A 14163-nucleotide genomic window follows, 5' to 3' on the forward strand; every position below is an offset into this window, starting at 1 on the left:
AAGAGTTAGACAGCCCCTGGTCCCACTGTTAGGAGTCCCACAAACTCATCAAGCTACACAACCGTAACATATGCAGAGGGCCTAGGTCAGACCCATACAGGCTTCTCTGTGAGCTCCTAGGAAGTAGATTCTGTGGGTTTCCTTAATACCTCTGACTCCTACAATCCGTCCTCTCCCTCTTCCACAGGATTCCTAGTGAGTTTCTTCATCTGTTCCCATTAGTTGCTGAATGAAGCCTTCCTGGGTGTCTGTCTGTGTCTGTGTATCTGTCTGTCTCTATCGATCTCTGTCTCTCTCTCAAATTGTCTAAAACTTTTCTCCCAGCACGTGAGCTACTTCACGAATTGCTTTAAGACTCACTTGTATTTAGCTACCGTTGGACAGCATACAAAGTCTTTGAATTCAGAATCAATTAATTCTGACAAAGATGCTAGGAACACACAGTGAGGAAAGACCGGTTTCTTCAATACACAGTGCTGAAAAGCTGCGTCTATACGAGGAACAATGGGCTTGAGCCCATATTTCCACATGGGAAATAAAATAAACTCAAGCCATATATAAATTAAAATTAGCCATATAAGTTAAAAATTAACTCAAGCCATAATTAAAGATTTAAATGTGAAACTAAAACCTACCAGAAGAAAACATAAAGAAAAGAATTTCATAACAATAAGCATTATATTTGTTTGGATCAAAAGTACTCTCTACACAGCAAAGAGATTCTCTCAAACTAAAAAGTTGGTCCACGTCAAACAATAGAGGAAAGAGAATCTTATAAACAGAATGGCAGAAAATATCTGCAAACCAGAAAATAAGCCTGGTAAGGAGTTAATATACAAATTTAAAAAACAAATCATTTCAGTAAGGAAAACAGTTGAGAATGGGTAAAGGATGTTGGACGGTGGCACACTCGTACTAGCTATGTGGAGGCTGAAGTCTAAGAATCACGTGAGTGCAAGACCAGTCCAAAAAAGACACAAAAGCAGCCAACTTAAAGAAGGTGAGTTTGGGTTTGGGGAGGGCGGTAAATGAGCGAAAGATTTGACATTCTACAAACAATACAAACACCGATGTTTATAAAGGGAAATGCTCGATAGACAAAGGAATAACTGTATATACATTGGAAAACAATCAACATTACAAAGAAATGCAAATCAAACATACAAGATAGCACCTCTTATACCGTCTCTTACAATGGCTATAACAAAAACAACAGATAGCAAGTGCTGGTGGGGATGTGGACAAAACAGAATCCTAGTAACTGAAATAACCACTATGGAAATTTTTAGGGCAGATCCTCAAAAAACCTAAAAGCGTGCCACACGAGCACCCTAGACGCTGAGAGGGAAGAAGAGACCACAAGCTTGAGACCACTCTGGCTTATATAAAGAAATCTCAGGTCAGTTTCTACTGTATAGGATGACCCTGTCTGAAAAACAAAACCAACAAACCTATATACCTTTTAAAAAAGAACTGTGCAGGCCTGCCACCCTCAGAGCCTGCCTGACAACAGAGTGGGTTCAGGGTCAGCCACGCCAACTTAGTGAGACTCTGCTTCAGGTAAGACGTAGGCCCATCAACGTGCCATCGTGGGTAGGAGAGAGCTTACCAAGACCATCCCCCTTGTGCAGTTAATGTTTGCTAAGGAACAAGGAGTCCAGAGGAAATGGGGAATTAATGGCATTGACAACAAAATAAAAATTTGTCCTGTGATAGATTTGTCCACACCACTGAAAAGACAGAAACACTTCACTTATGAAGAAGTATTTACAGGACAACACAAAAACATTACCCTAAAAGGAAATAAAGATAACATTTACATTTGATTTTCCAACTTCATAATTTTGTTTTAGCATTTCCAAAATATAGTAGTCTACCAATTGATAACAAGAAGATTGGGGACTTCACATTAGAAAAGTCAAAGAAATTAAGAATAATTCGGTTTTTATGAGTCACACAATTTATTTTCAAAATTCTTCTTAGACTTTTCACATACTATATACATAAATTTCTTTCACTTTTTATCAGAGAGTTATTCCAGACGGCGCTGGCAGCTAGTGATGTCTGTTGCAAGGCCTGATTATTAAAGGCATTGTGACACACAAAATAAGGAACCCACTTAAAACCACTAGTTGAGTTTTTGGTTAAAGGCATATATTACAGGCTGAATATCTGACCCAGTCAAAGCTGCATTACATTTCAGCACTTTTAAAATCATAATTATATCTTAAAGTAAAAAAGGAGATAAATTTGCTCCTTACAAACAACACAGAACTAGGTCACAGTTTTGAATTTTATTTCAGAATAAGATTTAAGATATCCATTGCTCATAATCTAGTCTACCTTATACCTCATTTATATGTGTTTTAAAAATACTTACATTTTGATTTCCAAAATACTGGATATAATATTCACATGACTTCATTAATTCAAAAAAGTATAATAAAATTCTTACAACACAGAGCATGTACCCAAACATCACTGTGCATGCGCACACAAGGAAGATTTTAAAAGATCAGAGTGTTTTTGTTTTTATGAGTCTTTTTCTTGATTTTCTAAACAAATTATTTTTAGCTTCTTTTTAGCAATAAGATAGTATTCTTATAAGATAGCAGTCCACATTCTACATGTGGTTCCCTATCCTTTGTTTTAGTTTGTGTCCATTACTGTGACATTCTAAAGACTAAGTGTAACCACTGCCCGGCATCTTCCTCCATTGGCTTTGGCTGCCTTGGCATGTGTGTGACGAACGTGAGCACGGATGTGTGCATACTATATCCACAGAGTAACCACACGTGAGGAGAGCACAGGGCGTTTCTTACCTCACTAAACACCCTTTTCACTTATTTTCTTAGTATGGGACATAAAAAGAAATGTCAAAAAAAAGTTAGTAAAATATAAAGCATTTCTTGAATGTATAGCTAGAAATATATATTACGAAACCTCACAACTGTGGAATAGAGATTTTCATTCTTTCTTTCCCCCTACAAACTAAACAGTAAATAATTTTACTTAAATCTAAGTACATAAGAAAATGTTAGGAAATCCATAATGTACTTAGAAAAAAAGAATTCCAATAGTTTTGTAAGATTTTTTTAAAAAAAAAAACTAAGATTTTGGTTATATTTGGATGAATCTGAGTTAAATTTAGGTAAATGCATATTTTTTTATCATTTTCAAGGAGGAGAGAATTGAGTGTGATTAATATGATAACCTTTATTAAAAGTCACAACTGATCATTTCCCAGGATGACAATAAACAGTGAGATAATCACTGACAGACATAACTGCACCATCATATGATGGGAGCAAACAGAAGCCTAAGACAGGAGAAAACAGAGATAAAGGAAATACACATGTATTCTCCATGGTCACCAAAGAATTTATAAGATGCTCATTTCCCAAACTGCGGTCTGAATATTAGTGAGGGCTGTGCCCCTGTGTTTGTTATTACTGCCCTAACTCTTACCACTTAAACCCAATCCTAAATGGGCTCTTTTATTAAGCCATAACTACTCTTGGTCTCCTCTAACTACCATACCAGTAAAAATTCCACTTGTGACATGATTCGTTTCTATGTTCAGGTGACCACATACATGCCCTTATTAACCTGCTGATCGTGGCTTCTGAGAACTAGCAAGATGCTCGCCACCAAGCCGGACAAGTGGAATTCACCTGCTGGGACACACATGGTGGAAAGAAAGAACCAACTTTCACAAGTTGGCCTCTTAGGTCCACACAATGCATTGTGACACGAATGCTAAAGTATGTATGCACTATCCCCCACCCCCACGCCCCATACACAATAAATAAGGAAAATGCCTTTGTAGAGTCTAAAGCCAAAATTGGACATGCTGACATAATTCTGGTCACAGTTTTTTGAGTATTGAGTCTCTGGAAATCAATACATAGAGCATGTAGACTTACATGATCATTTCAGTTGGTGCAGAAAAAAATCTTTATAAACATTCAGCATTCTTATGTGACAGTGGCTCCCCACTCTGAGGAACTGAGAACAGGAGGAAATGCCTCAATGTAACAAGGCCTATGCACATGTCGACTGCCCAGTCACTCCTGGAAGCGATCCAGTGTGTTCCCAGGAAATGGACTTTTAATATAGTGCTGAACATGGTTTTAAGATTTTTATTGAGAATTTTTGTGTTCATATTCAGTAAAGGAAATTGCTCTATAATTTTATTTTCTTAAAACCATTCTTTATCTGTGTGTGTGTGTGTGTGTGTGTGTGTGTGTGTGTGTGTGTGTGTGTGCACCCACTTACTATGGTGCATAGGGAAACTCAGAAGGCAACTCTGAAAGCTGGTTTTCTTTTTCCACTGTGGATTCTGAAGATCAACCTCAGATCATCATGGCTGTGCTACCAGCTCTTTTACCCACGAACCATTGCTCCAGACACTGCAGTCCTTCTTTTCCCCTTGTGCCCTTATCTAGATTTGGTTTCAGTGTAACAAATAACTTCATAAAATAAGGTTGGTAGTGTTCCTTGTTTTTCCGATTCATAGAACGGACTGGAAAGCACTGATGGTCCTCTTCTTTACTATGTTTAAACACACTTATTTTTAGTGGAGACACATGGCATTATTTTGCCCTTTAAGAAACAATGTCTCCATTCCAAATACATCATGATCAAAATGAAGAGATCAAGGTATCAGTCCTAGTGTCATGACAAGCAGCGGCCCATTATGGTGACCGGTGATCAAAAAAGGTCCAAAGAAATTTTACAGCTTGTTAACATTTTTCCATATCTAAATGATCTGTAAAGAAAATTGTATCTGATTGGGCATAGTGGTGAACACCTTTAATCACAGCACAAAAAAAGACGGAGGCAGGCAGATCTCTGTAAGTTCAAGGCCAGCTTATTCTACATCATGAGTTCCAGATCAGACTACAGAATGAAACCTTCTCTCAATTAAAAACAAATAAAAATAAGAAAATCCTATATGGAATCCCACTACCCTTTTGTATGGTAGTCCAGAAGAACAAACATGCCATCTGGATTCATATTTCAACCAATAAAAAAAATGGCAGATACTAAAGTTAGCACAAATGAATTGAATTTGATTTCTTCTGACTCACCTGTCATAAAAGATTTTGCCTTTCTTAGCCTCTGTTCTTCGTGTTAGGCTTTTGGGGTGAATTAATGTAATTTCTTTTGCAAGCTTTTTTCCAACAGGTGATGATCCTGTTCCTGACAATGTCTAGGCAATAATTACTGTATTTTCTGAAACTCTGCCATCAGACTTTAGCAGAGATATTTCCAGCAATGAGTAAATCACCCATCAGTCCTACTGATATCATGTCTTCTCCCAGCTATGGTTCACAGAAATATCGGACAATGGTCACAGCTGAGAAGGAACTAGTAGATGACCATAATGACAGCTGGAGGGACACCATGGCAGTAATAGCTTAGAAGCTCAGAGTAAGTACAATGCAGGCAGAATGGTAACTAGGGGGAGGGTGTGTGTATGTATATGAAAATGTAGACAGCCTTGACTTCAAATATCTAGTAGATATTTCATTATGTGGTAGCTTTTACTTGAGAAGCTCCATCATGACTCACTATAGATGCCCCAGTAGTGTATCTCTTCTACTGGTTTAACTCTGGTAGGTGTTCTATGTATAGAACCTCGACCATCTCTAGACTCTCTATTTTAGTGTACTATAGGTCCTCAAAGTATTCCCTAACAATTCTTCAAGTGTCATGGGAATCTATCATTATTATCTTTAGTATACTTTTTAATTTTATACTTTGAATTCTTCCCCCCGCCCCCACCAGCATTTCCTGTCCCTCCCTCTGCCTTCAATATGGAACAACTGTCCCTGTATGTATTTGCTTTATGAAACTAAGTACATCAACACTCTGCTAAGTATTTGTAACCGTTATATAATCATCTTTGAACTGTCTCCTTATAAATAAGTAGTAACCTTTTTTTATCTTTTATAACTTAGGCTTGAGGTCTACTTTGTCAGATACAAGAATGGCAATTTTTGGCTATTTCCTGCTTCTAATTGCTTTGTATACTTACAACTTTCCATTTTTTAACTTATATTCTGTGTGTAATTTTGCCAATAAGGTCTACCTCTTGTAAACAACGAAGGGCTTGATTTTAATTTCTTTATATTAAGGAGAGGGGAGTTAAATTTTAATTATATTTTATGTATATGGGTTTTACATTCATTTATGTATGTACAGCACATAAGTGTTAAGTGCATGAAGAGCCCAGATACCATTATCAAATCCCTGGGACTGGAATTATGTAAAATTGTAAACCAGCACATACCAGTGCTAGGAATGGACCGAGCCGTCTGCAGGAGAAGCAAGCATCTTAACTGCTGAAGCATCTCTAGTGCCTGGCTCTTGAAGTCTCATTCACTCAGTTGGTTTCCAGTCTTCTCTGTGAAACTGGGAGCATTAACATTTAGGGTACTACTAAAATGGCTTCTGTACTTTTGATGATTATTTTCTTGGTTGGTATTTTAGTTTCTGCTTCATGATAAACACTAAGACCAAAAACAACGTGGGGGAACTGCTCACTTCATCTCTATGTCTAAGTAACAGTCTATCACTAAGAAACAGGGCAGACACCTGGAAGCAGAAACAGAAGCCAAGATCATGTAAATCGTGGAAGGGTGCTGCTTCCTGGCTTGCACTTTAAGGCTTGCTCTGACTCCTTTCTTATAGCATCCAGAACCACCAGTCTAAGAGATGCACGAGCCACAATAAGCTTTGCCCTCCTTCATCAATCAAGAAAATGCCCCACTCGTAGGCTAATCAGGTGGTGGCATTTCTTCAAATGAGAGTCCCTCTTCCCAAAAGCCTCTAATTTATGTCAAGCTGACGTAAAACTTCCCAGCAGAGCACGAGGAAAAGCGTTTCTTTTCCCTTGGCTTACCTTGGGTGAGTACTGACTTACCTAGATGGGTATGTTTGACTATGGTCTAGTTCTTGTTTGCTACTCTAGTCCTCGTGAGACTTATTTACTGCTATACTCTAGAGCTGCGACTGGCTCCCTCCCCTTCCTTCCTCCTGTGTATGGAGTGCCTCTAAGTGCTTTCTGTAGTGCTGGTTTTCGTTAATAGTAATTGCTTTCATTTCTACTCATCTTGAAAAGTCTTTATTTCTCCATCAATGTATTCAACAAATTCAATAATCTTGTCTGACAACTATTTTCAGGATTTAAAGGATAGAGTTCTATGCCTTCCTAGCTTTTAGGGTTTCTGTTGGGAACTCTGAAGTTACTTCAGTGAGTTTGTCTATGTACATGAACTGTGCCTTTCTCTGGAAGCTTTCTATAGCTTTCTTGCTCTGCAGTTTGCACATTTTAACTAGGGCATCTCCTGGCATGCTGTTCTTCTGATCGCGTCTACCTGAACTTCTCAATATCTCTCCTACATTCCTATTTTTCCCTCAATGTAGAAATTTTCTGATTTGATTTAATTGAATGTTTATTCTATGCCTCAAATTTTTTTTCTCAGTTTCCTTTTCTACTGAATAGATTCCCTTGGTTGCTTTCTTATTCATGGCCCAAAGTTCCTGGCTGCTTTGTCTAAATGCACTTTTCTCCAACTGTGTCTTCTAGTGATGATGTTTCCCCTCACGGTGACACTGGATGCTGGTGAAGCTTTCCACTCCATTTTTTTATTTAGTTTTTTTTTTTCCATTCTCTTTTCTGAAAATTTTCTCACTAAGTTTTTCAATTTCTCACCCATACCATTGGTTTTCTTATAGATCCCAAATGTATTTCCTTATCTCATTCTTTTGTTTTTGGAATCGTCTTTAAATTTGTAGATGTGGTATTGTGAATTCTTTGGAATTCCCACTATTTCTTCATCTTTAGTTTCAGTTACTGAGGAGCTGCAGGCTCTGGGAGGTTTCTGCGAGCTTGCTTTTCCATCCTGTTTTTGTCTTTCTATTTTCTGATGTTTTATGTAAAGAGTTGAGAAGGTTTTTACAAGTTTATTTCCCCCATTCATGGGCAGTCTTCCTTCTGTTAATGATCACTGCTACTAACAGTAGACAAAAGCAGACAGCAGTGAGGAAGCTGACAACAAATCAATATTAAAGTGAAACAAAAAGCAGCTGGGTTCATTTTGGAACACAGTCCGAGAATGGAGTCTTGTGAAAAAAATGCCATGAAAACAAGGCCATTTTCCCTGTGCCCCTGTGCTCTAGTGCTACTCAGCGTAACTCGTTTAATCTTTACATCTGAGCGTCATTCAATCTTATAGAGCAAAACCTACACATGAGAAGTCTAGGAAAACCCAAATAATCTGGGGCCACTTTTCAATCTGGAGTTCATATAACATAAAGAGACAGGAAGATCAGAAATGTAAAACCAATGTGGGTTACCTCCTTAAATGCCCTGTCTGGAAAAGCACACCTAAAACAAAACATCACAGCTAAACGTCATCACTCAGCTGCCTGAACCTGGGGCAATCATTTTCTTTGTGCCTACTTCTCCATGAGAAAACAACCTCCCCTGTCTACCTCTAGCCACTCAATATCAAGAGATGGGCGCTTTCATAAACAGGAACTACATATCACTTCATTATTCTGATAAGAAAATTGCTAGGTAATGTATATGACATAAGCAGGCTTATAATTTTAACTCTATCATAATTTTATACTTCAATTTACCTAATTATTGTTCCTTTAACACTGCTTAAGTTCTTAACCACAACATTGCTAATAAAGTGCTACCAAGATGAGAACACGCTCTCCTGTGCTATCCCCTGGTGACTCTTTACATCCTCAGTCCTTTCAGTAAAAGCCCACTCAGGCCTGCATTCTGAATATTCTCACTATCTTACAAAGAACAAAAGCTTCCGTTCACTGCTATGCAAAGCTTACTCTCTTGCCATTTTGTATTCTCAGAACTAGATCTAGGCATCACTCTCCTGGAATACATTCTATTATTTTACTCCCTATTAGAATAGAAAATAACGTTAGTAAATGAACCTCAATTAAATTCTCTTTGTTTTATAGCAAGCATACTGACCTTGAGGTGAGACTGAAGAAAACAGCAAATCCAGGAAGAAAACGTGAAAGAGAAAGTTAGAAAGAATTAATGAGGACAATACTTAAAAATGTTAACATTCAAGAATAGGGAAAGGCATAACACACGAAGAGGACAGGATCATGCAGATTCTTCACAGCTGCTAAAAATGAGAATTTGAGATCACAACAGATATGTTCCCTATTAGAATTTAATACTTTGATAAAATTCTTTTTAAATGTTTGTCCAACATTAACCATTTCTTGGGGAGAACGAAGCAAATTTCTTAAAAAAAAAAGATGTATGTTGTCAATTCTCTCATTTAAAGCTAAAACGGGCATTAGCTGTGGTTTGGTTATAAATTCATGTAATCATTTTGCATGTATATGTGTAGGCTATGTAAACATGCTATGGCATGTGTATGGAAGTCACATGACAACTTGTAGGAGCCTGTACTCTGACTGCACCATGTGGGCTTCTGAGAAACAAGCTCAGGTTATCAGGCTTGGTGGCAAGTACCTTTACCAGCTGAGCCGTCTCGCTGGAACTGGCATTAGAGGTTTCACGCTGGACATCAGCATTCAGTCCGCCGAGTTTTTTACACTCCTCCTTAAGACTAATTACTCCCTCACCACCCTCACCACCCTATTTCACGAAGAGAACTCAACTAATCCAAAAGGGGAAAGATAAAAAACAAAAACAAAAACAACACTGACAGCTTCTGTTCTTCTTAAATTATAAAACTAATATCCTTAAAAAAATTTGAAATAATTATCTCAAAGTCAATTTTTTCTTAATGAAAACTGATAATAATCAATCCAAATCTGCTAAATTCCCTGAATAAAACAATCTAACAACGATGAACAACAATGGCTCTGTTTTGGGGCCAGAGAGATGGCTCCGTGGTTAAGAGCACCTACTATTCTTCCAGAGGTCCTGAGTTTGTTCCCAGCAACCACTTGGTGACTCACAACCATCTGTAATGGGATCTGATGCTCTTTTCTGGTGTGCATGAAGACAGCTACAGAACTCATATACATAAAATAAATAAATAAATATTTTAGAAAAAGAATGGCTCTATTTAAAACTTTTCATTTCCAATATTGTCCAGCATTAAGACCTGCAAAGCAGCCATATTGAGCAGTGCTCCACAGCACAACTGTTCTGTGAGTCACTACTCCCTTTTAAGATAGGCAGGTCTCGTTTTCTGAAAAGTAGTCAGTGTAAGGGAAATCAGTAACTACCTCCTTAGCAGTTAAGATTTATACTGCCCAATGTCACCATGATTGTTTTCATGACCTGATTTTTACTTTAAGAATCAAAAGCAGAACATCCATCTCTCTCTGCCTCCTAACTGTAGACACACTGGAACCAATGGCCTCACATTTCCACCACAATGCCTTCCCACCATGATGAACTGCACTCTCAAACCATGAGCCAAAATAAATCCTTCTTCCTTTAAATTGCTTCTTGCAAGAAATCTGGTTACCACAACTAAGTAACTAATACAGCAAATTGCTACCAAGGAGTGGGACTGTTGATGTAATAAACTTGACCATGTGGTGTTTAGCATTTGGAACTGATTTGTGAAAGTAATGTGCAAGAGTTTGAAGCAGGATGCTAGAGAGGTCCCAGAGCGTAAGCCAAGACTAATGGGCCATTCTGGTAAGAGTTTGGAAGACCCAGATGCCAACAGAAATGCAGACAGTAAAGGCCTGGTAGAAAGGTTTCAGGGGGAAATTAAGACTATCACAGAGTGGGCTTTTAGCCCCCTCATACTCTGGCAAGTTTTTTTCTTCTGTTCCACCATGTCATATAAACTTAAGTGAGGGTGAATTCAAAAGTAATGGACTAAGCTGTTTGGCAGAAGAAATCTCAAGATCATATAACATACAGACTTATTTCTCTTCCTCAGAGCAGAAATATATTTCTTAAATAAATGCACTTAGGCAAGAAAGAAACATAAGTGAGTTCAAAGTTACAGACGAAATGAAAGTAGAGGAAGTAGGTGTGATCATTAAAGTGATTAACGTAACTAAGGAAGAAACCTCACATTCACGCTTGAATAGGAAAGGTTCCCTGAAGACAACATCTCACTATCTAAGGCTCCAGAGCTTGCAAAATGCATTCACTTGAAAGACAAGACTGAATGGAGAGTGGAAATAAAGGGACTGAATAGCCGCTACCTAGGGAAATGGTTTCCCAGGCTTGGCTACCAAAACACAGAAGCATCAGAACCACGGATGAGCTACACATGGTCTGTGCAGCAGAACCTGGCATCACTGGCTTCCACACTCACAAGATTCAAGTGTGCTGGCATCCTAGAGGCTTGAACTACGATGCCCGAGAAACACCTGGATCGACAGTACACAGCAGAGTTGGATTGACTGCAAAAGAACCTTAAAGGCCAAAGAAGGAAGCTATACAGGTAGGGAGAGCATGAATGGAGACTCCAGGACGTCTAAGATGCCAGGTTTGTGAGACTTATACGGAGGAAAGTCATAGGCAAAGAGTGGAGTTGGTCTGAGAGAGAGAGAGGGACAGGGAGAGGGACAGGGACAGGGAGTAAGCAAGAGGGAGAGGGAGAAGGGGAGGGAGAAGGGGGAGAGAGAGAGAGGAAGGGATGGACAGAGGGAGGAACAGAGGGAGAGAGCGCTAAAGGGTGGGGCTACCCAAGGCAGTAGGAATCCAAATGACTCCATCACAAGCAGCAGCCAACAGAACTGTAAGATGTGGTGTTTGTGCAAATGGGTTTCAATGCTACTTTAGTCCATCTTCCCATATTATGTTCAAGAGGCTTTATAGTTAGGTGTATGTTTTGGTTCATTAATAAATATTTGTGTCTGTGTGTCTGTGTCTGTGTGTGGGTTTGTGTGTGTGTGTGTGTGTGTGTGTGTGTGTGGGTTTGTGTGTGTGTGTGTGTGCGCGTGCGCACGCGCGCGCGCGCACATGTACGGGGACAGGAAGACAACTGGAAGAAGTCTCTCCGTCTACCTGGGGCTCACACTCCGGTTGCTATGCTTGGCAGCAAGTGCTTTACCCACTGAGTTCCCTTGCCCTTGGACATAGGGCTTCTGAGCAATATTAGAACTAGTGCGATTGGTCATCAGTACAGATAAACTGAAGATATCTAGCATTGTGAGATATCCATGAGCCTTTGAAGAACAGAGATGAAATGTTCTGATTTTAAATATATATTTAAACTGACAAGGGAGTAGATATATGATAATTAAACTTTATTGTTAATGTGTTTAGTGCCATGTTTTGAAGAGAGGTTTAGCTGAAAAGGGAAGATCTATCCATAGGGTAGAGTTGCAGACTGAAAAAAAGAAAAGAAAAAGCTGAGACAGGAAGGAAGGAAGGATGTTTTTTAAATGGAAAAGAAAGCATCAATCTTTATTTCTATCAGCTTCCTAAATGCCAATGCAACGTGAGCAACCTCTCACATTACCTTTGCTCCCTGCCATGGCGAACTACACTTTACCTTCACACCTTACAAATAAGTAAATAAATGGAATTTCATGTGCAGTCAACAATTTAGTTTGTTCTTAAATTAAAAAAAAAATGAGGATATGGAGAAAGAGGAACACTCCTCCATTGTCGGTGGGATAGCAAGCTGGTACGACCATTCTGGAAATCAGTCTGGAGATTCCTCAGAAAATTGGATATAGTTCTACCTGAGGACCCAGCTATACCATTCCTGAGCATATACCCAAAAGATGTTCCAACATCTAACAAGGACACATGCTCCATTATGTTCATAGCAGCCTTATTTATAATAGCCAGAAGCTAGAAACAACACAGAAGTCCCTCAACAGAGGAATGAATACAGAAAATGTAGTACATTTATTTATACAATGGAGTACTACTCAGCTATTAAAAACAATGCTTCATGAAATTCTTAGGCAAATGGATGGAACAAGAAAATATCATCCTGAGTGAGGTAACCCAGTCACAAAAGAACACACATGGTATGCACTCAATGATAAGTAGATATTAGCCCAAAAACTCAGAATACCCATGATACAATTCACAGGCCACATGAAGCTCAAGAAGAAGGAAGACTAAAATGTGGATGCTTCAGTCCTTCTTAAAAGGGGGAACAAAATACAGGAGGAGTATAAAATACATGGGCAACGAGTGGAGCAGAGACTGAAGGAAAGGCCATCCAGAGACTGCCCCACCTGGGGACCAAACCCAGTTACTATTGCTGATGCCAAGAAGTACTTGCTGACAGGAGCCTGATATAGCTGTCTCCTGAGAGGCTCTGCCAGAACCTGAGAAATACAGACGTGGATCCTCCCAGCCAACCACTGGCCTGAGCACGGGGTCCCCAATTGAGGAGTTAGAGGAAAGACTGAAGGAGCTGAAGGGGTTTGCAACCCCATAGGAAGGACAACAATATCAACCAACCAGACACCCCAGAGCTCCCAGAGACTAAACCACCAACCAAAGAGTACACATGGAGAAACCCATATGCATATGTAGCACAGGATGGCATTGTCAGACATTAGTGGGAGGAGAGGCCCTTGGTCCTGGGAAGGCTTGATGCTCCCAGTGTAGGGAAATGCCAGGGCGGGGAGGTGGGAGTGGGTGGGTGAATAGGGGAGCAGCCTCATAGAAGCAGGGGGAGGGAGGATGGGATAGGGGGTTCCAGAGGGGATACTGGGAAAGGGGATAACATTTGAAATGTAAGTAAATAAAATGTCCAACTAAAAAATTACGCTTTACTAAACAAGTCTAATTCAATATACACTTAGAGCCAAAGTTTAAGGTCATATAGGATTTAAAAAGTAAGGAAAATACTTATCTCCCTTATAAAAGAAAAAGAAGTGAAAACAGACATAGAAGACAGGTGTCCACACCTGTAATTTTGAGGCAGAAAGATCTAGAGTTCAAAGCCTGTGGGGGCTTCAAAGAGACCTAGATTCAAATAAACAAGGTGGGTGCTTGGGAGATGACTCCGTGGGTAAAGAGCACAAGCATGAGGGTCTGAACTCACGTCACTAGCAACCTTGTAAAAGCTAAAAATGCTGGCACACATCTGTAACCCTACTGTTTGAGAAGAGAAACAGGCAAGTCATCGGCTGGCCACCCTTGCCAAGGCTTGATGAAAGACTTTCCTGGTCTCAAAAAACTAAAATTATTAG

At 39.3% G+C, this 14163-nt stretch overlaps 1 protein-coding gene across 12 annotated transcripts in view; it reads right to left on the minus strand.

The window, feature by feature from the left end:
* The window catches only part of Erc1 (ELKS/RAB6-interacting/CAST family member 1), a 292052-nt gene that overhangs the window by 157572 nt on the left and 120317 nt on the right, over window positions 1–14163 (minus strand). For 2 of the 12 annotated variants that reach the window (NR_172210.1, NM_001394882.1), the window contains one exon: window positions 9017–9028. The exons of the other annotated variants lie outside the window; for them this stretch is intronic. Coding sequence is in view for 1 of the 2 variants with exons in the window: in NM_001394882.1 (NP_001381811.1) it covers window positions 9017–9028 (12 nt within the window). In the remaining variant the exon portion in view is untranslated. The remainder of the gene's footprint in view (window positions 1–9016; window positions 9029–14163) is intronic. 12 annotated transcript variants of the gene reach the window in all.

The sequence above is a fragment of the Rattus norvegicus genome, chromosome 4 (genome assembly GCF_036323735.1).
Source record: "Rattus norvegicus strain BN/NHsdMcwi chromosome 4, GRCr8, whole genome shotgun sequence".
In the NCBI taxonomy this organism is placed as follows: domain Eukaryota; kingdom Metazoa; phylum Chordata; class Mammalia; order Rodentia; family Muridae; genus Rattus; species Rattus norvegicus.